The sequence below is a fragment of the Pelophylax lessonae genome (assembly GCF_965119305.1).
Source record: "Pelophylax lessonae genome assembly, chromosome: 8".
Taxonomy (NCBI): Eukaryota; Metazoa; Chordata; class Amphibia; order Anura; family Ranidae; genus Pelophylax; species Pelophylax lessonae.
Genome location: NC_138775.1, coordinates 228,426,660 through 228,453,474, shown reverse-complemented (window position 1 = coordinate 228,453,474; position 26,815 = coordinate 228,426,660). Strand labels below are relative to the sequence as shown.

The following is a 26,815-nucleotide window of genomic DNA, read 5'->3' as shown; positions in this document are numbered from 1 at the left end:
CACTCTTCCAGCGCCAATTTGATTGCGAGAAGTTCCCGGTCGCCGATGGCATAATTTCTCTCTGCCTGAGAAAATTTTTTGGAAAAAAGCACATGGTTGACGTTTCTTCTCAAAGAGTTGAAGAAGAACAGCTCCCACCCCCCACTGAAGAAGCGTCCACTTCAATAAAGAATGCATGCCCAGGATTAGGTCTCCTCAAGAGAGGCCCAGAGACAAAGGCCTGTTTCAGATCATGAAACGCAGCGACAGCTTCGGGGGGCCAGACTTTGGCATTAGCACCCTTCTTGGTCAAAGCGATATTAGGTGCGGCAATGGAAGAGTAATTCCTTATGAACTGCCTATAGTAATTTGTGAAGCCAGGAAAGTGCTGTGTGGCCTTAAGACTAGCAGGAAGGGGCCAGTTGGTAGTGGCTAAGACCTTTCCAGGATCCATATGAAGGCCCAAACTTGAGAAAGCATCCTAGAAATAGGACCTCAGAGCATTCAAAGGAACATTTCTCCAGCTTGGCATAGAGATTATTCTCTCTAAGGCGCTGGAGTACAGTGCAGACATGGTTTCTGTGGACACGCAGATTTTCAACAGAGCCTCTAGTGGTGAGGATGGACTTGGCTGCAGCTGGGCCCAGGTCGCGGCCCCTGGGGTCCCCCAGGTCACGCTCCGTAGGGAGAGAAGGGAAGCAGCCATTTAGGACACACCGAATGGAAGGGTAAGCCGAGGTCGGGGTAACAGGCAGACAAGGGTAACCAAGGGACAGGCCAAAGGTCAGGGTAACAGGCAAACAGGAATAGTCAGAGACAAGCCAAAGTCGGTACACAGAAAAGTAGATCAAGCACACGGCAAACAGGAAACAAATACTGTTGAACAGCAAAGCAGACCTGCAGTGCACTGGTTAATGTAGACTTCCTGTGATGACCTGGGTGGGGCAGGAACAGGAAGGAGAGGTGATAAAAAGGAACCAGAAGTGCAGTCTGACCTCTATTACAGACATTAAGGGACAGGTAAGCTTGCCAAACACTATTGCAAGTCCATGACAATAATATCCAAAAAAGTGCAAGTACAATAAATCACTATTGAAAAAAATTAATAAATTATTACATCAAATCATATCTCAAAAAAGTGCATGTGCAATAAGTCACTATATAAGCACTATTGAAATGTTCCATCAAATTGATAAAAAAAATCCTTAAATAATCCATAGATAAAAAATGTACAATTAATAAATAGTCTATCAAAAAGTCCCAAGTGAAAGAAAGTATAAAACTGTGATCTGCTGAAATTCAATCGATGGATAATTCTCAGTGATCACATGTGAAAAAATCACACCAAATGTGCTCCACCATTTCCACCAAATATAACTCACCAGATGGGAAGCTGGTCAAATTATAAACCAGCATTCGCGCTTAATAAACATTTCCCAGCATGATGGTTCGTGTTTGAAACTTCAGCCATGAATCTTCATAGACATATTAATCTCACAATGTTGCCAGATGGGGATAAGAGATGGGAGAAGAAAGAATACCAGAATAGTGTTGCACCACACGTATCATACTCCACGCTCGTGGTTCGGAGACAATGCCAGAGCATGCGGTTTGGATGTTCAGAGATCTCAGTGTCAGGCAGACACTTGAATATGTGAGTATAACATTGTTTCTTCTAAATAAATCATTTAATTTTATTCGGAGTTACACTATTCTGGTATTCAGCATTCCATCTGGTGAGTTATATTTGGTGGAAATGGTGGAGCACATTTGGTGTGATTTTTTCAAGTGTGATCATTGAGGATTGTCTATTGATTGAATTTCATCAGATCAAAGTTTTGCACTTTCTTTAACTTGGGACTTTTTGATGGACTATTTATTAATTGTACATTTTTTTTATCTATGAATTAACTTATTTATTTTTATCAATTTGATGGAACATTTCAATAGTTCTTATATAGTGACAATTGCACATGCACTTTTTTGAGATATGATTTATGTAATAATGTATTCATTTTTTTCAATAGTGATTCATTGCACTTGCACATTTTTGGATATTAGTCTCCTATTACAATTTTAGTAATTCATAATTTTTGAGGCATTTGTGCACTTTGATCTTGTTATAATCCAAACACCATTGAATATATATATCATAACGATTTATATATGAATTAATTATTTATTCATTATATTTAATTTGCACATGTGCACTTTGTAGCTACCTTGGGAATAGCACGAATTTGCGCTGATTACCTTTTTTCTTCAACCTGTACTTAAGCATATTTATTTAGATGCTTACTGTATAACAGGTTTCCACCATGTTTATTTTTTGTGGGTTTTTTTTAGGAAACAGAAAGATGGTGTTATTATTTTGATTTGCAGCAGTCCTGAAGTAAGAGGAATGTAATTGATGATGATGCTTGCTAAACAGATATTGCATGTTAAAAAAAATACATTAAGATGATGCATATAACAGTAACTATTAAAAAAATTGCAAATATGGTATAGGAAACTTTGTGCTATCTCTAAATAAAATGTTAAACATTTTCAATTGTGTGACTAGTGTCCCTTTAAATGGCATTGGCCAAGCTAAGCAAACTATAGTGGAAATTGTTTTGTCCTGTACTGGATTGCCTAGATTAGACTTGGCTTTTACTGTGAAAACCCGAGATATTGGACTGAGATGAAAGGCAAGGCCTGTGATTGTTTCATTAAAAAGAAGGCATGTTGCTTAATTTGTTCAATAACGCCGCAGCAAAGGCCTTTTGGGTATTGCAGAAATTTGAGAGTAACTATAATGATTAAAGAGGAAAGCTTGCATTTCTTTCTCAGCTTTGTGATATGCTGTTCAATAGTCTGGGATTTTAATTTCCATAATTAAATGTTGTTTGATGTCTTTCACTTTGAATTAGATTGCATTTTAAACTTTTATTAAAACACCATTTTTCTGTTTTTAAAAATGCAGAATTGCTACGTTCTGCTTTCACATCAAAATCCCAGGAGAAAACAATGTTTTATTGCAGCACTATCAATGCCACAATCATTTGCAGGGCCAAAACATCTTACTATAGACACAGCTTCTGGTGCCTTAGGTCCCATCTCATGACCAGTCACCATGTCTCTATTATGCAAATAAGCATGTAGTGAAAATATTAAATAATAAAGCCATGCTATCGTAACCAGAGGTGTGTTATAAAGGTGATATTTTACCCAACTAGGTTACTACACAGTCAATACTGCCAGAAGTACACGGTACCCACATTACAGAGGAAGAGGCGTGGGCAATGGCCCACATTGCCACTGCTAACAGAGGTGCCAGGTTATATGGGTGCCCTAATTCCACATGGGTCCAGTAACACAGACATCATGTTAGTACAGGGAGTTTTGTTAGGCCGGCCCTAGACAGAGTACATTTCTTTTCTGCAACCACCAATGATTCTTGCTAGCGGCTATAACAGCCACTGGCAAAAAGCCCATGTAAACCCTGGAAGGCTGGTTGTGCCCAAGTTGATTGATTGATCAACTTTGGTACATTAAGCCTGCACATGGTTCGAATCTCATCTGGTTCCTGCTGAACCTATAAACCTACTGTATGTTTGGCTTTGCAGACATGGCAATTTTTCTGATCAGTGTATCAGGTACCATTGTGTCCAAGAACCCCACATATCCGCCATTATCTTTATTAACACAATGGGCCCAACTATAGCCATAACGAACTAGAAAGTACACATAATCTCCCCCCTCTTCCTCCTACCCAAACAATGCTCTTTAAAGCTGAGCTTCTCTCTCCCAATCAACATGGACTATTTTGAATCCTTATGCTGCTAGCATTAGTAAATAGATAGTAAAGTATATCATATTTACTCGTTTTAAACTTTTTTCTTTAGGTACTTTCTGAGGAAAAAAATCAAATCCAGCAAGAAAACGGCGATCCATATCATAACTGCCACAGGTGGTGTACAGTTTTGAGAGCTGAAGCACTAAGATATCACCACGAAAATTCAGCAAGATATTGTACAGAAATTTACTAAATTGCTAACTCTCCAGCATTCAGAAGCTAAAATACCAATTTTTGGGATGACTGACTCTAAACGTTAGTAAATCTAATTTGTGACAGTTTTCTTTGTACCCTATGGGCTATATTATTATTATTACTGTCAAGTGACTAAAGTAACATTTTTCAGAACATCTCATATTTAATTTTTATAAGAATAATAAGGATCTATAATAACAAATCATATCCGATTGTTTTTCGGTCCAGTTATTTGGCTATTCTGCACCGTGGTCCAAATTCTATTTGGAGTTTGACTATTATCTTAATAGAAAAAACACTCACTTACCATCCTGTAATGGATTCCAGTAGTCAATCACATCTGCTGGATCATGCATGTACTGACTCAACTCATAACTACTAGATGACATACCAGAATCACGATACTGAGATAGCAGGCTGGGTTCATTCGAGCTGAAAGACTGCTGGGGCAGAGAAATATAGGTAGACATTACATATGTATAAAAGGTAACAAGCTCTAAACAATGTTACTTTCCTCTCCCTCAAACTCTACCCTATATAAGCCAAGGAGTCCATACCTTTCACTGCCAAGGTCTAACAAGCTTGCAACAGCTGTATATACTGTATTTTAGTATCCAGTTGCTACTGCAGATAAAAGTGATGTCAGTGCACAGATGGCCAATGAAATATAACAGAATGATCGTCATGTTGTTGCCAAATATTCTTAAATTAACGATAAACCCCTTGTTCTTTTTGGATATACAATGGAAGTGAGGACAAATACATTCTAATTTACCTCCTAATTTAAATAGAAACATGTGGCATAAACAATATATACAGGTGCATCTCATTAAATTAGAATATCATCAAAAAGTTAAATTATTTCAGTAATTCAATTCAAAAAGTGAAACTCATTTATTTTTATATAGATGTGTTACACACAGAGTGATATATTTCAAGCATTTCTTTCTTTTAGTTTTGATGATTATGGCTTACAGCTAGTTAAAACCCAGAATTCAGTATCTCAGAAAATTAGAATATTACATAAGACCAATAAAAAAAAGGATTTTTAATACAGAAAGGCTGGCTTACTGAAAAGTATGTTCATGTACAGTATAGTATGCACTTAATACTTGGTCGGGGCTCCTTTTGCATGAATTACTGCATCAATGTGGCGTGGCATGGAGGAGATCAGCCTGTAGCACTGCTGAGGTGTTATGGAAGCCCAGGTTTTCTTGATAGTGGCCTTCAGCTTGTCTGCATTGTTGGGCCTGGTGTCTCTCATCTTCCTCTTGACAATTCCACACAGATTCTCGATGGGGTTTAGGTCAGGTGAGTTTGCTGGCCAATCAAGCACAGTGCTACCATGATCATTAAACCAGGTATTGGTACTGTTGGCAGTGTGGGCAGGTCCAAGTCCTGCTGGAAAATACTATCAGCATCTCCATAAAGCTGGAAAGCAGAGGGAAGCATGAAGTGCTCTAGAATTTCCTGGTAGAGGGCTGCGCTGACTTTTGACTTGATAAAACACAGTGGACCAACACCAGCAGATGACATGGCTCCCCAAATCATCACTGACTGTGGAAACCTAACACTGGATCTCATGCAACTCGGATTCTGTGCCTCTCCACTCTTCCTCCAGACTCTGGGACCTTGATTTCCAAATGAAATGCAAAATTTTCCCAAGTTCCTGATGATTTGGGGAGCCACGTCATCTGGTGTTGGTCCACTGTATTTTATCAAGTCAAAAATCAGTGCAGCCCTCTACCAGAAAATTCTATAACACTTCATGCTTCCCTCTGCTGACCAGCTTTATGGAGATGCCAATTTCATTTTCCAGCAGGACTTGGCACCGCCCACACTGCCAAAAGTACCAATACCTGGTTTAATGATCATAGTATCACTGTGCTTTATTAGCCAGCAAACTCACCTGACCTAAACCTCATAGAGAATCTGTGGGGTATTGTCGAGAGGAAGATGAGAGACATCAGGCCCAGACAAGCTGAAGGCCGCTATCAAAGCAACCTGGGCTTCCATAACACCTCAGCAGTGCCACTGCCACAGGCTGAACGCCTCCAAGCCACGCCGCATTGATGCAGTCATTCATGTAAAAGACCAAGTATTGAGTGCATACTATACTGTACATGCACATACTTTTCAGTAAGACAACATTTCTGTATTAAAAATCCTTGTTTTTATTGGTCTTATGTAATATTCCAGTTTTCTGATTTACTGAATTTTTGGTTTTCACTGGCTGCAAGCCATAGTTATCAAAATTAAAAGAAAGAAATGCTTGAAATATATCACTCTGTGTGTAACACATCTATATAAAACATATATGAGTTTCACTTTTTGAATTGAATTACTGAGAAAAATTTACTTTTTGATAATATTCCAATTTTCTGAGATGCACCTGTATATGTTTTTTTTATCCTATAAAGGTATATCCTAGGATTGGCTCACTGCTCTAACTTTGGATATTTTTCTTTTTCTTTTTGCAAGACAGTACAGCTCTCATTGCACTCTCGGACACTGTGTGTATTAGAAGTGCAGCTCTAGTGTACAAAAGGAAATAGTGTCATTTGAACACTCCACTCTCCCCCTTGTCTGATCACAGAATGACATGTAATACACAGTATTTTGTGAATGTACAAGGGGAGATGGGGGGCATACAAATAACACTATCCCTTCCAGCTCTCATAATGCAGCGGCTGAAAGTACAATAAGAGCTGTACTATTTAGTGTAAATAAAAATAAAATGTTGAAAGACAAAGCAGCCATTGGGCCATATGATTAACCTCATGAGAGTTACTATTAAAACACAACAATTTATATATATATATATGTGTGCCTGGAGCTCTGATTTAAAAAAAAAAGGTGTTCTTCACTGAAGTTCAAGCAGTAGTACACCCAAGAGCAAATGTTTACTATACTGCAGCTTATCAATTCTTAGATGTGATGACTGCATTTGTTTTCTTTTTTAAACTTCCATTACTTTATTTTCACCTAGTGGTCTAGCCAATAAGTATGTTGTTTTTAACCGATTGCCGCCCGCCCGCCGTCATATTACTAAGGAACACAGCTGTCACCGGCAGTAGTAAACAGTCACTGACAGTGACTGTTTACTATGTAATCGGCTTCGAATCCATTCACAGCCGATCATAAAATGTAAACACAGAGCAGTAACTCAGTGTTACTAGCTCTTCTCCACTCATACAGCTTCCAGTGTGAGGAGAGCAGAGCCAGAAACAGTGAGTTACTGCTCTGTACACCTGTCACAATGTAAAATCACAAAAATAAAGGTCCCCACACAGTCCTCAGCCCCCCCCCCCCCCAATTGCACCTGTCACCCAACAGTCACCTCATCAGTGCCCAGAAATTGACACCCATAACGTTCACATGTGAGCGTAGCGATCGCGGGCAGAATCACAGCGATTCTGCCCGCAATCCGGAAATCATTGCAAATCGCGGGGCGCCTGTGCGTTGCCCGTGATTTGCAATAGCACCCCAAAGGCTGTGCGATGTTGCCGCCATTTCCGCCTGCCGAATCGAGGTAACATAGCGCAAACATCGCATGACGCCCAAAAAAGGTACAAGAGCTTCTTTGGGGCATCATGCAATGTTTGCGCGATGTTACCGCGATTCGGCAGGCGGAAATTGCGGCAACATCGCACAGCGTTTGGGGTGCTATTGCAAATCACGGGCATCGCACAGGCGCTTCGCCATTTGCAATGATTTCCGGATCGCGGGCAGAATCGCGGTGATTCTGTGAACATAGCCTTAAGTTCACCGGTCACCAGAGACTGCCATCAGTACCACCGTGCACCATCACCCGTCACCCATCAGTGACCATCGCCCGTCACCTGTCACCCCATCAATCAACGTCACCTGTCACCCCATCAGTCATCGTCACCTGTCACCCCATAATCATCGTCACTTGTCACCCCATCAGTGATCGTCATCTGTCACCCCATCAATCATCGTCACTTGTCACCCCATCAGTGGTCGTCATCTGTCACCCCATCAATCATCGTCCTCTGTCACCCCATCAGTCATCGTCACCTGTCACCCCATCAGTCATTGTCACCTGTCACCCCATCAGTCCTCGTCACCTGTCACCCCATCAGTCCTCGTCACCTGTCAACCCATCAGTCATCGTCACCTGTCACCCCATCAGTCATCGTCATCTGTCACCCCATCAGTGATCGTCATCTGTCATCACATCAGTGACCGTCACCTGCCACCTATCAGTCACCTGCCACTTATCAGTCACCTGCCACCCATCAGTGATCATCCGCAGTCAACCGTCACCCGTCGCACAGCCCATCACAGCCAGCATGTCAAAAAGGATGTACAGCAGCGAGGAGGCCCTTGAGGTCCTCTCCATGACTGATGAGAGCACCGGGGAGCTCTCATCAGTATCCGAATCCAATTCCGAATCTGATTCGGAATTTGAAATTGCTAATAGTAGCGGATCGGAGATGGACTCGGACTATTCCTGTACACTTCCTTTATAGAATGTATTTTGGGGTGCAATTTTTGCTATATACATGCAACCACTTACCGACCGCCTAACGACTATATACGTCGGCCATTTAAAGCTAAATACTGGGGTTATGGCAGCAGATAGCCCCCATAACCCTGGTATTTTTTTAAACGGCGGGCGGTCGGCTTTCAGATAAGGGTGGTCCCAGTGGCGGATTCACCGTGGAATTCCCCCTTACGGTGCAGGGGAAGAGGTGCCCCCCCCCCTCCCGCCGCGTCCCAGACGTTTTCCCAGCTCACCCGACCCGCCGGCAGCGGGGAAAACTATCCGGTCCCGGATTCTCAGAGACAGGAAGTCGAGTGAGGGCAAGATGGCCCTCACTCGACTCTATGGTCTTGGAGGACCGGAGCTACGTCAAAAGTTGTTGCCTAGCAACCGGTTTAAAGGGCCGCTTTTTTTTTTTCTTTTTTTTCTTTTTCAACAATTTTTTTTTTTTTCTTTTATAGTGTAGTTGTGAGGTGTGAGGTCTTTTTGACCCCAGATCTCACAATAAAGAGGACCTGTCATGCCTATTTCTATTACAAGGGATGTTTACATTCCTTGTAATAGGAATAAAAATTATCAAAACATTTTTTTTTTAAAAACTGTGTAAAAATAAAAAATGAATAAATAAAATAAATAGGAAAAAAAAAATGAAAGTTCCCTGTCCCCGTTAGCTCGCGTGCAGAAGCGAATGCATACGCAAGTCCCGCCCACATATGTAAACGGTGTTCAAACCACACATGTGAGGTATCACCACGATCGTTAGAGCGAGAGCAATAATTTGAGTGCTAGACCTCCTCTGTAACTCTAAGCTGGTAACCTGTAGAAATTTTTAAAATGTTGCCTATGGGGATTTTTAAGTACCAATGTTTGGCGCCATTCCGTGAGCGTGCACAATTTTGAAGCATGACATATTGGGTATCTAATTACTCGGCGTAACATTATCTTTCACATTATGGGAAAAAATTGGGCTAAATTTACTGTTTTCTTATTTTTTAATTAAAAAAAGTGAATTTCTTTCAAAAAAATTGCATTTGGAAGACTGCTGCGCAAATATGGTGTGATAAAAAATATTGCAACGATCGCCATTTTATTCTCTAGGGTCTCTGCTAAAAAAAAATATATAATGTTGGGGGGTTCTAAGTAGTTTTCTAGCAAAAAAAATGGTTTTAGCTTGTAAACACCAAGTGTCAAAAATAGGCCCAGTCTTAAAGTGGATAAATGGACAACTTTGTGTAAAGTGCTACTTGGATGTTAGGCGTCTGTATGTGGCTAAGCTGTGTAAAAGTGTTACACATGTGGTATCGCCATACTCAGGAGGAATAGCAGAATGTATTTCGGGGTGCAATTTTTGCTATGTACATGCTATGTGTTAGAAATATTGCATAAATGGACAGCTTTGTGTAAAAAAATGCGTTTTAATTTTCTTTCCACATTTTCCAAAAACTTGTGGAAAAAAAGACATATTCAAAAGACTCATTATGCCTCAAAAATTATACGTTGGGCTGTTTGCTTTCCAAAATGGGGTAATTTTATGGGGGTTTCCATTGTCCTGGTGCTCCAGGGCCTTCAAAAGTGCGATAGGTTGTCAGGAAATTATATGTGAAATTTATGCTCCTAGAATGCCGGAGGGTGCTACTTGGATATTAGGCCTCTGTATGTGGCCAGGCTGTGAAAAAGTCTCACACTTGTGTTATCGCTATACTCAGGAGGAGTAGTAGAATGTGTTTTGGGGTGTAGTTGCAAGTATATATATGCTGTGTGAGAGAAATAACCTGTTAATACGTCAATTTGTAAAAAAAAAAAAAAAAAGAAAAAAAAAATCTTAATTTTGCAAAAAATTGTGGGAAAAAATTACAACTTCAAAAAACTCACCATGCCCTTATTAAATACCTTGGAATGTCTACTTCCCAAAAAGGGGTCATTTGGGGGGTATTTGTACTTTCCTGACTTTTTAGTGTCTCAAGACCAGTGGAGTGTGCTGACCAGTGGAGCTGTTGGGCAGAAGACTTTGGGTAAAACAGTATCGTGAATACTGAGGGATCTGCTCAAGGGTCTGCCTAGGAGAGGGGACCATTCCAGAGAAGTCAGGTTATCAAGGAGCCAGCTCACACAGATTGTTACAGTAAAAGGGGGTGCCAAGTAGTTAACCCTGAAGATTAGGCACAAATGGGGGTGCCAGGAAGGGCCCTGAAGTTGTTCAGCAGCACAGTCTACCTCAGAGTACAGCTTACCTAAGGATACAGTTTACCTCAGGAAGCTCTATTACTTCATTCACAGCCAAGGGAAAAGTGAAGCAGCGGCCTAGCCATGACTAGCTCTATTCAGCGTTACTCAGAGCTATTCAGCTTTATTCAAGTTGTCCCCGCCAATTGTGCATAGTTCTTTAAGTTGGAGTGTCCCACTCATTACCTTCTCCTATCAAAGTTCAAAATAAAACCTAGATTTTAACCCAGGGGAACCCACACACAGCAGCTCCCATGGGAGTAGTGCTACATATATATATATATATATACACACATACACACACTATTTTTGTCTAAAGTACTGGGGCGCCTTCCTTTACACGCACATGAACTGTAGGGTTCAATATTGGGTTAGCCCACCCTTTGCAGCTATAACAGCTTCAACTCTTGTAGGAAGGCTGTCCACAAGGTTTAGGAGTGCGTCAATGGAAATGTTTGACCATTCTTCCAAAAGCGCATTTGTGAACTCAGGCACTGATGTTGGACGAGAAGGCCTGGTTTGCAGTCTCTGCTCTAATTCATCCCAAAGGTGTTCTATCGGCTTGAGGTCAGGACTCTGTGCAGGCCAGTCAAGTTCCTCCACCCCAAACTCACTCATTCATGTCTTTTTGGACCTTGATTTGTGCACTGGTCCAAATCATTTAGTGGAGGGGGGGGGGTTATGGTGTGGGGTTGTTTTTCAGGGGTTGGGCTTGGACTCTTAGTTCCAGTGAAGGGAACTAATAAGGCGTCAGTATACCAAGACATTTTGGGCAATGTCATGCTCCCAACTTTGTGGGAACACCAGTACACAAAGATAGAACACAAATGCGCTTCTGGAAGAATGGTCAAACATTCCCAAAGACACACTCCTAAACCTTGTTGACAGCCTTCCAAGAAGAGTTAAAGCTGTTATAGCTGCAAGTATGGGCCAACTTAATATTGAGCCCTACAGACTAAGACCTGGGATGGCATTAAAGTTCACGTGCGTGTAAAGGCAGGCGTCCCAATACTTTTAGTAATAGAATATATATATATATATATATATACACACACACACACAGTGTCTATGTACACAGTATACAGTATATTGTAAGGAGACAAGCTTGTCTGGTAGTGGCAGCAGTAAACCATACACAAGACAGGGACACCCAGGAACAGTCCAAATAGGATTGTCCTGCACTTTTTTCAGCAATGCAGCAAACAAACATAGGTTCCATGCAGGAGGGCTTTCTACAGCAAGTCCATAGAATTAAAGGAGTTGCAAAGTCTCAAAGTCTCAAAACCTTCTTGGTTGCAGCTGTCCCCCAGATACCCTTGGTATTCTTACCTGAACCCAAATGTTCCAGCGACGAGCACGAGCCCAGCAGCTCCAGTTGATGTCTCGGGTCCTCATTGGATAGATTTATAGCAGCGTCCCCCCATGGAAAGCGGCTTTCTGTGGGGGCGCCCATTGAAGAGGAGGAGCCAGAAGAGCCACTGGGGCACCCCAGAAGAGGAGGATATGGGCTGCTCTGTGTAAAACCCTTCGCACAAAGTAGGTAAGTATAACAGGTTTGTTATTTTTTTTTAAATAAAAAATGAACCTTTAAAATCATTTTAAGCAAACAAAATATCCACAGCCACTAACTAAACGCATATCAGTTCCTAAGGCATTGTTTACACGGGTGGCAAGGGGTTGATAAAGACAGGTGGTTGAGCCATGGTTTTACTGTCCCCTGACTGCCCACCAAAAACATGACATGCAGCCACAGGAGGTTGTACACATGCATTTGTTGCTGTGTTTCAGTGTTAAAGCTGACAGCAAAACTTTTATCTTTTATTTTCACTTTGAACAGAGCAAAGGCAGGGTTATAAACCTTGGATATTTTTTTTTTTGCCATCTGTGTCCCATTGGGGAGATTCACTTCCTGTCCCATAACCAAAACAGGAAATTTTTCTAAAATGCGTGAATACCTGATTGTCACCTGAACTAGTGTCCCCACTGGAAGATTTCCCTTCTCTTCCGAAGGGCCTGGTATGGACTGGGGGGAGGGGGACCCCACTCTGTTTTTTTCTTTATTTTTATTACTGGCACTTTGGGGGTTTTTTTGTCCAGCTGTCAGCGGGGAAACCCTTTGTCAGCTGATGACTCATCGGTTGTTAGGGACACCACGGCCGGCTTCCTAGCCCCATTTCCTAACAACCAGCTTACACTGCGCCCTGGTTTGGCAAAGTTTTTACCAATCGGGGCTCAGAATGCACTGTTCAGGGCTCAGTGCATTGCAGGGTGTTCATCGGGGCGAGCACCTGGCGAACACCATGCAAATTCGGGTGTTCGGCAAATGGCCGAACAGGCAAATGTTTGGCCCAGACTCATCCTTGGGTCGAAATGTTTGCCCATCCCTACTGTTGGTGATAAGGGTAAACAGAGAGAATGAATATTCCTAACAGGGAACAGACAGTAATAAAAACCTGGCAGGGCTCCAAATTCTATCCACTGTATCTAAAACTAAAAAAAGTTTTGCATTTATTTATACTTTAACAAAGTGCTTCTTGTTCACATTTTCCTTTGATTTCATTAAATATTATTTATTATATATTTAGTATTTGCTAAATAACATAAACTGTTAATATTCACGTCCCTAAAGTATCCAGATATGTGAGCAGATGGTTAAAGTTGGTACTAGGTTTCTTACTGAGAATTCAATAATAAAAAAATATTATAAAATGTCCTGAGCCACAGGCAGATATGTAAAGCAGGCATCTAAATGTGTTATTCAGTTTGCTTTTGAAAAATAAATAATAAGATAGCATTAAAAAAAAATATTCTGAGCTGCAGGCAGATACTTAAAGCAGGCACCTAAAAGTACCGGCATGTTAAATCACAGACCTAAAACCAGTGGAAAATGATTATGCAAACAGTGACTTTGGTTGCTGAGGTTGTGTTGACTCCTCCCACCTCTGGAGTTTTGCAATTGGTTATTTGCGTATTAGAGCTTCCTAGGCTTTAGCGATCCTGGAGAGCGCTACAATACATGTGATGTGCAGGCGTCTGTTTTTCCATATCAGCATGCAGCTTAGAGCACTTTAACATTATGTTTTATTGATTTATCAATAAACTAAAATAACTTGTACAAAAGTCAACAAAGGTTCACTTTAAATTTGCTTAAAAACGTATATTAATTTCCAAATAACGTAAAAGAGGGTTCAGGAGGGTGGTGGAAGAACGGTTGTTTGCCCTAGGGCACTGTCTAAATTAATTTAACTTTATTACCCTGAAACTAGCTTCCATGTTCCACTAGATTATAGGCCCATTTCCTTACTAAATGTAGACTTAAATACTTTTTCAAAGATTCCGGCAAACTGCCTATCACCCTTTATACCGACTCTAATAAACAATGATCAAGTGGGCTTTATCCCTGGAAGGGAAGCCAGAGATAACACCCTAAAAACTATAGACTTACACTACTGGCTGACCAGAACCAAGCATAGAGGATTTTTACTTTCATTAGATGCGGAGAAGGCATTCGATAGGGTGGCCTGGGACTTTATGAAAGCAGTTCTGGATTACAATGGCATTACATTATTTATTCTAGCTCTCTACTCTAATGCTATCGCCAGGGTCCCAATAAATGGCCACCTATCGAATGCCTTCCATATCTCATACGGGACCAATCCTGTTTGTTCTAACACTGGAACCATTACTGCAATGCATTAGAGCGAACCACAGCATTAGAGGGATCGAGGTAGCAGGACACACATAAGTTAGCGGCTTTAGTAGTTGACATTCTGTTGTTTCTGACTGAGCCCCATTCCTCTATACCAAGCCTCCTAAAGGTTTTTGAACAATGCAACATTTTTTTCTAATCTTTAGATCAACTTCACCAAATCTTTCGATCTTAATGATACCTTCCTGAGAAGTGGCTTTCTGTAAAGCTAACTTTCCCTTTAAATGGCAGAAGAGGGCAATAACTTACCTTGGGATCCAACTCCTAGAAATTCTCACTGACCTCTATTCATTAAACTATCTACCCATACTAAAGGACATTCAAACTGATCTACAAAAATGGCACAAAGGGCTCTTTTCATTGTTCTGGAGGGCTGCTATTATTAAAATGAACGTAGTCCCCGTCTCTCATATATATATTGCAAATAGTACCTTTTTAATCACCCAAAGCTTTCTTCACGACGTTACGCAGAATATGTACTTCCTTCCTTTGGGGACACACATGCCCTAGACTCAGCTATGCCTTACTTATCTTACCCAAATCACAAGGAGGCATAGGCCTGCCCGACATGCATAAGTATTACATGGCTTACCACTTCACAAGGATAGTGGACTGGAACTCAAATCAGAACAGTAAGGCCTGGGTACAGTTAAAACAAGCGTACTCTGAGACGATAATACAACTAATCCCTTGGTTACCCCCGAAACATACAAATCCAGAATAAAAAGACCACCCGATTGTAGCACTGATGTTGGAGAGAATGTCTAGGTTGTGGTCTGCCCTCTAATTCATCCCAAAGGTGTTCTATCAGGTTGAGGTCAGGACTCTGTGCAGGCCAGTCAAGTTCCTCCACCCCAAATTTGCTTATCCATTTCTTTATGGATCTTGCTTTGTGCATTGTTTCAAATCATTTGGTGGAGAGGGGATTATGGTGTGGGGTTGTTTTTCAGAGGTTGGGTTTTGCCCCATAGTTCCAGTGAAGGGAACTCTTAAAGGGTCAGCATACCAAGACATTTTGGACAATTTCATGGATGACATGGATGAGTGAGTTTGGGGTGGAGGAACTTGACTGGCCTGCACAGAGTCCTGACCTCAACCCGATAGAACATCTTTGGGATGAATTTGAGTGCAGACTGCAAGCCAGACCTTTAAGTCCACATAAGTGCCTAACCTCACAAATGCGCTTCTGGGAGAATGATCAAACATTCCCAAAGACACACTCCTAAACCTTGTGGACAGCCTTCCCAGAATAGTTGAAGCTGTTACAGCTGCAAAGGGTGGGCCAATTCAATATTGAACCCTACGTACTAATACTGGGATGCCATTAAAATGCATGTTTGTGTAAAGGCAGGCATCCCCATACTTTTGGTAATACAGTGTAGATCTATATTCCACCTACGAACTGTACCCAAGTCCCCTCCATCAGATCATGCCCCTAGCTATTACCTTTTCTACCACCTCCCCTACCCTTTAGATTGTAAGCTCCATGAACAGGGCCCTCCTATTTTTCTGGAATGACCTGTATTTTAATTGTACTGTCAACCCTCTACATTGTAAAGTGATGCATAAACTAAATCCTGTATATTATTAAGAATAATAATATACTCAGACAAAAAAAGTCAATAAAAAAAACAAAAAATACAAAAACATGTATAAATACATTTTTTTTTTTAAAGGGAGCAGACTCGATGGACCACTGTAACAGCTAACCGTGACAATATGCGAATAGCAAAGGCACAGAAGTCACAATAGGTAGGCAACAAATGGGCATTTTTGACTATATAGGGGCAACATATGAGCAATTGTGGCTATGAGGACAGCAAGCTGTAAATGAAGACAATATGTGGACATCAAACAAATAACTGTAACAATAAATGGCAATTGTGGCAATATGAACCCCCCCCCCCCGACCAGCATAATTGCTCTTTCCCCAGCAAACCCCCACCCATCAAACCCTCTATTAGTAACCCCATATACATATATTAGGAGGGTGTGTCCTAAATCACCACAGTGGTTGTACCCAGGATGGTCCACTGCCTGTTGATCATGTCAGAAGCTTAAATCTGTCCTGTGCTATCTCTAGGTGTTAGCCCTCCTAACTCTTATCTTGAACTAGAGAATAATTAGTGTCAAAGTTTTCAAAAACAGGTTTGAATCTGATTAGAACCCCTTGGAACTGAAATTGTTTTATCATGCTGCATGTAGGAAAAAGCAAGGATCTTGCAGTGGAAATTCTCAAATGCGCATTTCCAAATCACTAGATTACCCAAACAGGGATCACAGAGCAGATGTTCTGTGGCTGTGTGTCCTGCATCCATCTCAAGAATTTATTTTCAATTTTGAAAGGCATGTAAGTTTACTACTTTAGCCACTATATTGTAATAGCCCATCGAATAATCAAATCAGTTTATTGTATCTCTACTCTCTACATCAAAGGGAACTACCAATGTCACAAAGTGTTATTGTTTCCCATAAAATATGTTAAAACAAAACAGAAACCCGTGTCGGTTCACACTACCGTGACTTGTCAGGCGACTGGTCAGCCTTACAAGTCGCGGTCCATTCTGTACTACAGGAACCGTTCTAATAGGAGTGACTCAAGTCGCTCCGACTTAGAAAATAGTTCCTGTACTACTTCGGGGCGACATCGGAGGGACTTGCATTGACTTCCATTATGTGAAGTCCCTGCAAGTCGCGCCGAAGTCGCGGTGCACGCGACTTCACAAGTCGCCCCCCGAAGTCGTGCCGTGGTAGTGTGAACCGGCACTTAAAGGGTTAGTTCACCTTTGCCAAAAATTGCCTATGCAGATAAGGGGCATCTGTAGAAAAAAACAAACTGTGCAGCTCTGACTAAAGTTGAATAATGACCTTGCTATAGGTGTTGGCCATTTACATACCCCATGAACCTCAACCTGAAAACAGGACGTTGCTAGAATGTTGCTAAGAGAGGCCCAGCTTTTATTGTTCATCTTCACCATCACAGCAGTGAGCACTAAAACTCTGGGCACAAAGTTACTGCATCAGGAGAGAAAAAGCGTATGTAAGGGCAGGAGGTCTGAATCAGAGAAAGAGTTCATTCCTGTGATGGTGAAGGTGAAGAATTATAGGTGGGCCTCTCTTAGCAACGTCTTGGTAGTTTTCAGGTCAGACTATATGAGGTACGTAAATGGTCTATACCAGTGATGGCGAACCTTGGCATCCCAGATGTTTTTGAACTACATTTCCCATGATGCTCAACTTCACTGCAGAGTGCATGAGCATCATGGGAAATGTAGTTCCAAAACATATTTGGTGCCAAGAATTGCCATCACTGGTCCATACCTATAGTAAGGGCATTAGTAAGTGTTGGTCAAAACTGCACAGCTTGTTTTCATCTACATATGTCCCTTGTCTGCATAGGCAGTTTTTTGGTAAAGGTAAACTAACCCTTTCAGAAGAGAAATTTGAAAATTTGTACAAACTGGATCTATAACTCAAAATATATATTAGTGTTATATTTTAGTTATAAATTAAATTAACTTTTATTTTAGCAATATACATTCTCATTTGTAATTCCCTAGACCAGGGACTGGTCACAAGACGTTCTGAGAGAACTAAAAAAAAAAAAAAAGGAGATAATTGTTTAACCTTGGCATGTCACAGTTGACTGATGCATTGTAAGGAGTGGAACACAGTAAGGTAATAAAGTCAGCTTCTCCTTCCTAAATTACCATCCCCAATGTTCACCCAAGGGCTGTCAGCTGACTTGAGAGAACAAGCTCTGCCAATGTAAAATTGGAGGGAAGACTTTAAAGCCTACAAAGATAAGGTAAAAGAAAAAAAAGAAAAAAACATCCCAAAAAACTGAAGCCATAGGGGCAGACATGCAGGCTTGATCATGAATCAGGCTGTGTGTGTCTATTGACACACACAACACAACTCTGCCCCACCCTATTAACCCTCCCCATCCTCCCCGCCCTAATCCCCCTCACCCCACGCTTTCTACTCACAGGATTTGATTAACAGCAGGAGCCAATTGCTCCTGTTAATGTCTCTGTGAGTGGAAAGAGGAGAGAGCCGCTGGAGACAGGCACAGCATTGGATGAAGAGTATAGGGGAGCAGGGGGGGGGGCAGTGTCCAGGCTTTAGAACCACTTTAAAGTTGGTGGGGGGGTGGAGGAAAACCACGCAAGGTACACTTAACAGATGAATATTACATGAATGTACTGTGAGCTGTACATACAATAATTTTATGCAGAGGTTCCCTGAAACCTGAAAGTTATTTCATGGGTTCCAACAGGGTAAAAAAGTGAGAAAGGCAGGTCTACATGAATCAAGCCTTCCCACCTAAAATTATCGATCATTAACTTAACCCCTTATCACTTCTCCCCCCAAGAACAAGAGGTCCTTGAACTTGGCCTCACGTTCTGCCCATCTACTCCTATGGATAGATATGAGACCATAAAGGACGTCTATATGTTCATAAGGAACTTGACGTATAAACATATCTACGACCCAGAAAGACAACGTAATACACAAGATAAAGAAATTTCAGAAAAAATAAAACATTATACAATGCAAGAATTCCGTGTTCTACGGGATTTAATCTTACTATTGGAGGAAGGCAGTCTTCCGGATTCCCAGTCCCCCGATCAACCTATACAAACAAAGACAGTAAATCCAAGACAGGTCCCCTTCAAACCAAAATCCAATAATTTCCCTGACTTGACTACAAATCCTAACCTTTTGGCTTTTTTGACTACAGTGGTAGGTGAGATTAAAAATTGTGAGCTAAAATCAACACAAAATAATCTTTCTAAACAACAACTACAGATGCTTAACAAACTAAGAAACCATACAGACTTGGTTATCAAACCCTCAGATAAGGGTGGTAACCTAGTATTGATGACTCGAGAGGGATACGAAAAAATGTGCCTTAATATCCTCTCAAATCGTACATGGTACAAAAAGATATCCCCATCGGTTACTACAGAATTTAAAGCAGAGTATTTGGATATAATCGGACGTGCATATCAATTGGCTCTTATAGATAAAGACTGTTATAATTTTCTTAACAACAAATTTCCGAGACAGGCGACATTCTATTCACTCCCAAAAACCCATAAAAATTTAACTTCTCCACCAGGTAGGCCTATTGTATCGGGCATTGGAAGTCTAACTGAAAATGCGAGTCGTTTGATCGATTATTATTTACTACCACATGTAGTGCGGTTACCGTCATACGTCAAGGACACACTCGAGTTTTTAAAAATGATTGAAGATATGGTGGTTCCTCCCGACGCCCTGCTCGTGACTTTGGATGTGGAGGCATTATACTCCAGTATCCCTCACGAGCAGGGCGTCGGGATGATTCGCACGTTCTTATATGAGCAAGACCATCACACTTGGCCATTTTGTGATTTTATTTTGGAACTTCTATTGTTTATTTTGAAACACAACTGGTTTACTTTCAACGGGTCCCACTACCTCCAGGTGCAGGGCGTGGCCATGGGCACTTGTTGTGCCCCGGCCTACGCCAACCTGTACCCTGGGGGGGTGGGAGCGACAAATTACATCAGATGAAAATTTATCCCACTTTTTTTCATCTGTGGCAATCTGGTTTCGTTATATAGACGACATTTTTGCTGTCTGGACAGGTTCAAAATCAATGCTAGATGAGTTTATTGCCCAACTAAATATAAACGACTTCAACTTGAAGTTAACATCTACCATCAGTAACTCGAGTGTTAATTTCCTTGACCTAACGGTACTCAAACATGTGGATGGACACCTGACGACTAACCTATACAGAAAGGAGACGTCAGGGAATGTAATATTACATGCGTCTAGCGCCCACCCAGGGGCGCTTATACGTAGTATTCCATACGCCCAATACATACGCCTACGGTGTAATTGCACATCTGATAACGATTTCAAAATACAGGCTAACCTTTTACGAGAACGCCTAATGGCTCGTGGATACAGTAAGCGTTTGTTGAGAACAGCTTTCAACAAAGCGTTTTCTCAAAATAGAAACAGCCTCATCTTTAGAGCCAAACCTCCAAACACGCAATCAACAGTTAAACTAATAACCAAATACTCCGCTCATGAAAAAGTATTGAGAGATATTCTTGAACGGAACTGGCATCTTCTTCGTGATGATCCGGTTATAAACAAATACGTGGGCAAACATCCCCAAATTGTTTTCAGGAGAACAAGATCTTTAAGAGATCAACTAACAACAAGCCACTATCAACCCATTAGAAATAAAGTAACAACAGGTAGAGGTACTTATAAATGTCGCAAATGCGCTTTATGTCCTTGGATAGAGGAGAATACTGAATACACTTTACCTAATGGGGAGACATTTGCTCCAAAATTTCGAGCCGACTGTAGCACACGTGGAGTGGTATACATGATGCATTGTACCTGCGGCATGTTCTATATAGGTAAAACTATAAGAGAGCTCCGCCAAAGGATAAATGAGCATGTGTACGTATCAGCAGGGGGAAGGATGATCACGCCCGTGAGCAGACACCTTGACCTATACCACAGGTTCAATCCCAAAAAGGCAAGATTTTATGTGCTTGAGGTTATTCCTCAAGATCCTCGGGGTGGCAACTGGGACAAAAAAATTCTCCAGAGAGAGACTCTCTGGATAGAGCGTCTCAATGCCACTTATAGACCTGGGTTAAACGAAACACAGTCGTACAAACCCTTTCTGTGAAGGTTTCCTCGCTTACCTAATGCCAACAGACCTAATTGACCTCGAGTAGTATACTCGGGTTACGATAATGGCCCTTTGTGGGATATATGGGCCAGGGTGTCGGCTTGGTTTTGGCGTGGTCATCCTCCCCCCGTATCTACATATATTCAATTATTCTGATACCTCTTCACATCAAATAGGTCTTATGGCACATATATCCCTCTTCCTTTCTTATGTATAACAAACAGTTTTTTGTGCTATAATCCCTATTTCATCAATATTATGATCTTGAGGATTTATAATAAGTCAAAATATGCAACTTTCTCTTGGGGTTTGAAGTATGGAAGTGTTTCTAGTAGGGGGCAGTTCAGCCCCTGTCCTTTCATTAGGGCTGTCACTATTGAACGCCCTGACTAGTGGTTAATGTCAAAAAATAAACATGGTTATATTAATAATTTTTGATAAACAAACATGTTACCGATATATATCTCCTGGTTTCACCAGGAACATCTTTGTACCTTAGTGAAATATGCTTTTATATCTGTATTTTTTAAATATATAATTTCTGTCTCTGTTGTGTTGTTTTTTCATTTCAGGCAATTAGAATTCTCATGTAATTGCGGACCGATCCTGTGGGGGCAGTGTGGGTAAGCATGGAGGTCGGCCTCATCAGTGAGATATGTGCGGCCAGATAGGCCGCAGGTCAGTCCCGCCCCTTCCGGGCGGAACTTCCTGTGGCACCTGAGCGGACTACGGAGGCACTTCCTGCCTCTGTATAGTCTGCACACACCTGTGACTAAGCCGAGAGCCTCGCCGGGGTGTCCCCGCGTGGGCTCTCGAGCGATGTCCGGTGGGAGTGGCCGGGGCGGTGACGTCCGTTTGACGAACCGCCCGGGATCCATGCTACTTAAGGGCGCCATTTACAAGCCCTGGTATGGTGGAGGTTCCCCATCCGGTGAGGACTGTGCGGAAGCTGGGAACAGCGTGGCAAGGGGTAAGCTGTATATGGCCAGTACTAATACTGTAGCATTACACTTTTGTGATATCCGGGAATTCACCTTAATCTTACTGTGCTTAACAGCCGACATACAAGCAGAGGAGACACGCTCCCTACATTTAAGCTCTGGTCCTTCCTAAGTTTGGTGAGCATTGCTAAGGTGTCTGTGTATGTTTGGAACTTTCGTACTGCATAGGGATCTATCATTTTGGGTGGCACTCTATATATTTACCACTATGTTTATTACCTATGTCTATTCTAAGTACGCTTTGCATGTACTCATCTTGGACCCTATGTAGCAACTACTTATCTATATATAACCCTGGTCACCCCCCTACTATTATAGAGGAGGGTGGGTCGGATACTAAATTGATTACACACACATATTCACATATGTGAAAGCAAATCAATATACATGATATATATTTTACTATAGGGGTAGCCCATACACGAATGGGTAAACTCTGTATGTTGGTGTATAATCGTTTATAAACGCATGGCACCTGTCTACTCTTACGGTCCAGAATGACTATGTGGCTTTTCTGTTGCCCCCCTTTTAGGGCAGATGGTCTATGGGCTCTATAGGTACTTACACACTCTTATAACAAGCATGAGGCATACTGACTTTACCATTTTAAAACACTTGAGCTTATGGTTTAGCATTCCTATGGGCTTTCCCTTAAAGTGATATCATAGAATAAAAACGCTTACTATTCTGAGAAACATTGTTTTTCTGCTCTCATCCACCCAGATATGAGACATGGAGTGACTACCCTCACTACTATGTCACTACACATTGCCTTTTTCTGAGCTTCCCAAAACGCACAGTCCTCCTCGTTAAAGAATTCTCTATGGAAATTGAGATATGTGCCTGATTACTATATGTACAGGTATGTATACATTTTTCTGTCCATTTACCAGGTATATAAATAGGATATATATGCTTATACTATAACTACAGCATGGATCCCCACATATACTCACTATTGGCAGCCTCCGTTCTTTCCCCCAAAACTCCTCTAGTGTCTGAATGCAACTTAAGACCCAATGTTATATTGTGTTGATATTGTAAAAATAGAAGGACTTATCTGAGAGGTGTAAGACGATTATATGTAATTAAAAGGAAAGATAAATGATATGCAATTGTAATTTTAACATACTGAAAATAAGGTAACATATATATGTAATCTATCTAAATACTGTTATTTTTCACACAGACAAAAGAAATGATATGCTCCAGATGAAGCTTTTTTGTCTAAGAAAGCGAAACATGTCGAGCAAAGGTCATATATTACATGGTGAATGTTAACTTACACTTTCAGTCGACCCCGCTGACCGGCACCATATTGTTTGGGTGTCCGTCGGCGGTTCTTCTGATATCAAGTAATACGTTTCCAAGGATTATATGACTACTAATGATCTTGTACTTTGAACTGTATGTAAATCGACTTTTATAAGTTCTATGCACTGAGATATTGTACAACATAGACCATTGTTGTGTGGTCTCACTGTGTCCTTAATACACAATTATTTGCCTGTATTTTTCTATGATTTTAAAATATTTAGGTTTGTGTTGAATAAAAGAAATCTTTTTAACAAAACTCTTGTGCCCGAAATCTCTGTTTCCCAATCCTTCCAAATGTAATGAATCAAGCCTAGAAAAATGAAAATAATGACATAATGAATAGACCTGAACACGCAAACAGTAACTCACCCTAGCTCCACCGCACTGTGGGAAAATAAAGAGCTAAGTGTCGGTGCTCAGGCTGAACGTCCAAACCAAATGTTATATGAATAAAGCCGGCACACGAAAAGTCTTCTTCCAAGTAAAATGCTTTATTCCAACATGGATAGCGGTGACAACATGACAGATGCTGACGCGTTTCGGCTTTACGCCTTCCTCATAGCAGACCTGAACACACAGGCATACTTTCTATGTGGTATGTGTAGGAATTATTTGTTGATATGTGTACCAGGAAGATCTTACCTCTATTTTTTCTGTTGCAGAGCTGCAGCGTGTATTACTGGAGTGCCAAGCATTAATGTCATCATATCTTTGATTCCTATAAAAAAAACATACCTAACTCAGAAAGACATACAGAATACAGGATAGTATGCAGTGCTGTGCTCCCTGATTCACAAAGGAGGATCCATTTAGAAATAATTTGTATGAAATCCCTTTGATTGCATGAGCATGCTCTAATTTCTTTCCATAACCCAAGAATATGGTATACTGTATTTAAAGATTCTTTTTAAACTGACTCAAGGAGAAGACATCAATGAATGGCTCTAATTTTCCTGGCATACCATCCTATGACCTCTGCATTCCCACTAGCCAAGTCTCTCTACTTATCTTAAGAACAGCCAAAAAAATATGCCACCAAAAAGTGCTATTAGGCTCTGAGCATCTGTGTTACCCACAAGCTGGTTAAAAATGAGCAGAATTTCTAATGAAAATTCTTGAGAAGATTCTAACAAAGTTTGTTATTTGTTCTTTTCATTAATGGGCCAAATCAATGTTTTCATAGTGATTAGAAAATTCGAAGGAGTAACATAGTACATTTTTCTAGAATGAACGTATTTCTGACAGTATATTTGGTTTTCATTTGGTAAAGTCCATTTATTCCAAAATCAAATTTTAAAGTGGTAGTAAACCACACTTTTTTTTTTAAACTCTGCAAGTCATTGGCATATTGTGCTAGTATTCATTGCATACTAGCACATTATGAAATACTTACCTTAGAATGAAGCAGCTTCATTCTAAGGTTTTCCTTCTAGGTTTGAGTGCTCCGGCCGTTTAATTGTGCGGCAGTCACGACCGCGACATGGAGCTCTGAAGGGACGACACGGGCATACCATCACATCAGAGCGCATGCGCCTGAGACATCACCAGCTACACACAGTGTGAATATCTCCTAAACAGTGCAAGTTTAGGAGATATTCACTGTATCTAAAGGTAAGCATTATTATAGGTTTATCTGTAGGTGCAAGTGCAAAAAAATACTTTACTACCATTTTAAAAGGAAACACAATTTTTTGAATGAAAACTAAAGAATTATTGTTCAAAATTCTACCCACCTATGACCAGCCTTACTCTGAGCAGACAGTAGCCTTTCTAGAAAACACGCTTTGCTTTCATAGCACAGAATCATGTGATAAGGGGTTAAAAGCTGCCCATAATTGATGAAAATCTTGATGAATCTGCCTTCAGTGGATTGCATACAACTCTTTTTCTTGTTTACTGAATGTAATTTATCATTGCTTAATTGATTTTACTTGTTGTATTCCCCAGCAGATCCCAAGTATGCAACCATAAAATACATAGACTCCCTATAGGCTTCAGTGTATGTCAATGGTTGGGCTCCAGCCATCAGGTATTATAAGAAACTGTGATGGAAGTCCTGCTTTTACTTGTAGAGCTATGGGATCTTAGCAGCCTTTGATGTTACTACATGGAATAAAATTGTGACATTTACATTTTTTCTGATACATGCCTTTTAAAAGAATAAAACAGATTTATTCTAAAACAGCACTGTCCCACCTGAACAGAAAGAAATCTCAAACAGAAAGAACATACTCAAGTATGTTCAGTGCTAAATTCTAATCTAATCATGTCACTGAAAACTAAAGAGCTTAATTCATATGGATTTCTACTCACTGACATCAAACTGATAATTTGTTCTTTGATTTATATTAGTCTATTAGTGTCGGAAGTGCATTTCCTGAAAGTTTTAGGGACTGCAAGTAATGGAAAATCTCTGAGATTTTTCATGGCAACATGAAGTTGTAAATATACAGTACTGAAAGTGAACTGCCACTTTTAATCAATCCTGAAACATTACCATCGGATTTGTTTCAAAGTTGTTAAAGGATGCCCTTACCATGAATAGTGAATTATTTTATTCAATAAATAAAAACACTTTCTATTTACCTATGGTGGTGTCCGATACTCTGCGAGATAAACTAAGCAGCAACATTTTAGAAACATTCTCCCCAAGACTCAGCTTGGAGGGTCATCCAGGTAAAGGTAGTTGACCAATCTGAAAATATTTTTTTCTCTTTCATTCATTGACGGACACAGCTCCTGAACTTTCTAACCATTGGTTTATACTGCCCCCTACAAGAGAAGGACACTAGGCAGAAAAAAATGTAGACTCCCTCTCTCTGCTATAGGTACTCAGTTTTTTTCTGCCTAGTCAGGAGTAAGGACCTAGTTTCTTACTGGGATCTCTGGTCCTGGCAATTTTTTCTTTTTAGAATTTTTTTCTCCTGTATTTTTTCCTGTGAGATCTACAATCAACTGCCGGACTGGGCGACGGGGTGGATAATCTAAATCCAGGGTCACCCCGGTCTGGCCAGCGAGCATGCGCAGAGCTCAGCTCCATGCTAGGTCGGCCGCAACATAGCCCCACCAGACGGGTGCTGGCCTGTGAGTTAAACACCTAGCGAGGTCGCATACGACTGGGTCTCGGCCCGAGTTGCAGCGTTCCTCCTGACAGACAGCCCCCCCCATTTCTAGGGAGGAAGTTCTGTCTGGAATAGTGTCCATCTGGTTCCTGGTATAGTAAGTAACTGTCCCCCCTCTCCCCCTGGAGGGTTTTAAGGTGGACGTGGGCCTCTCCATGGGATAGTCAGACCCCTGGGTTCCCCTCCTTTCCGTTAGGCACTACCCTCATCGG

General features: G+C 41.0%; 1 protein-coding gene across 3 annotated transcripts in view; it reads right to left on the bottom strand.

The window, feature by feature from the left end:
• SEC16B (SEC16 homolog B, endoplasmic reticulum export factor) overlaps window positions 1-26,815 on the bottom strand; it is a 379,445-nt gene that overhangs the window by 290,671 nt on the left and 61,959 nt on the right. For all 3 annotated transcript variants that reach the window (XM_082265600.1, XM_082265602.1, XM_082265601.1), the window contains exons 5-6: window positions 24,124-24,199; window positions 4,320-4,452 (exon numbers count right to left, since the gene is read on the bottom strand). In XM_082265600.1, the coding sequence (XP_082121726.1) occupies window positions 4,320-4,452; window positions 24,124-24,199 (209 nt within the window). The remainder of the gene's footprint in view (window positions 1-4,319; window positions 4,453-24,123; window positions 24,200-26,815) is intronic.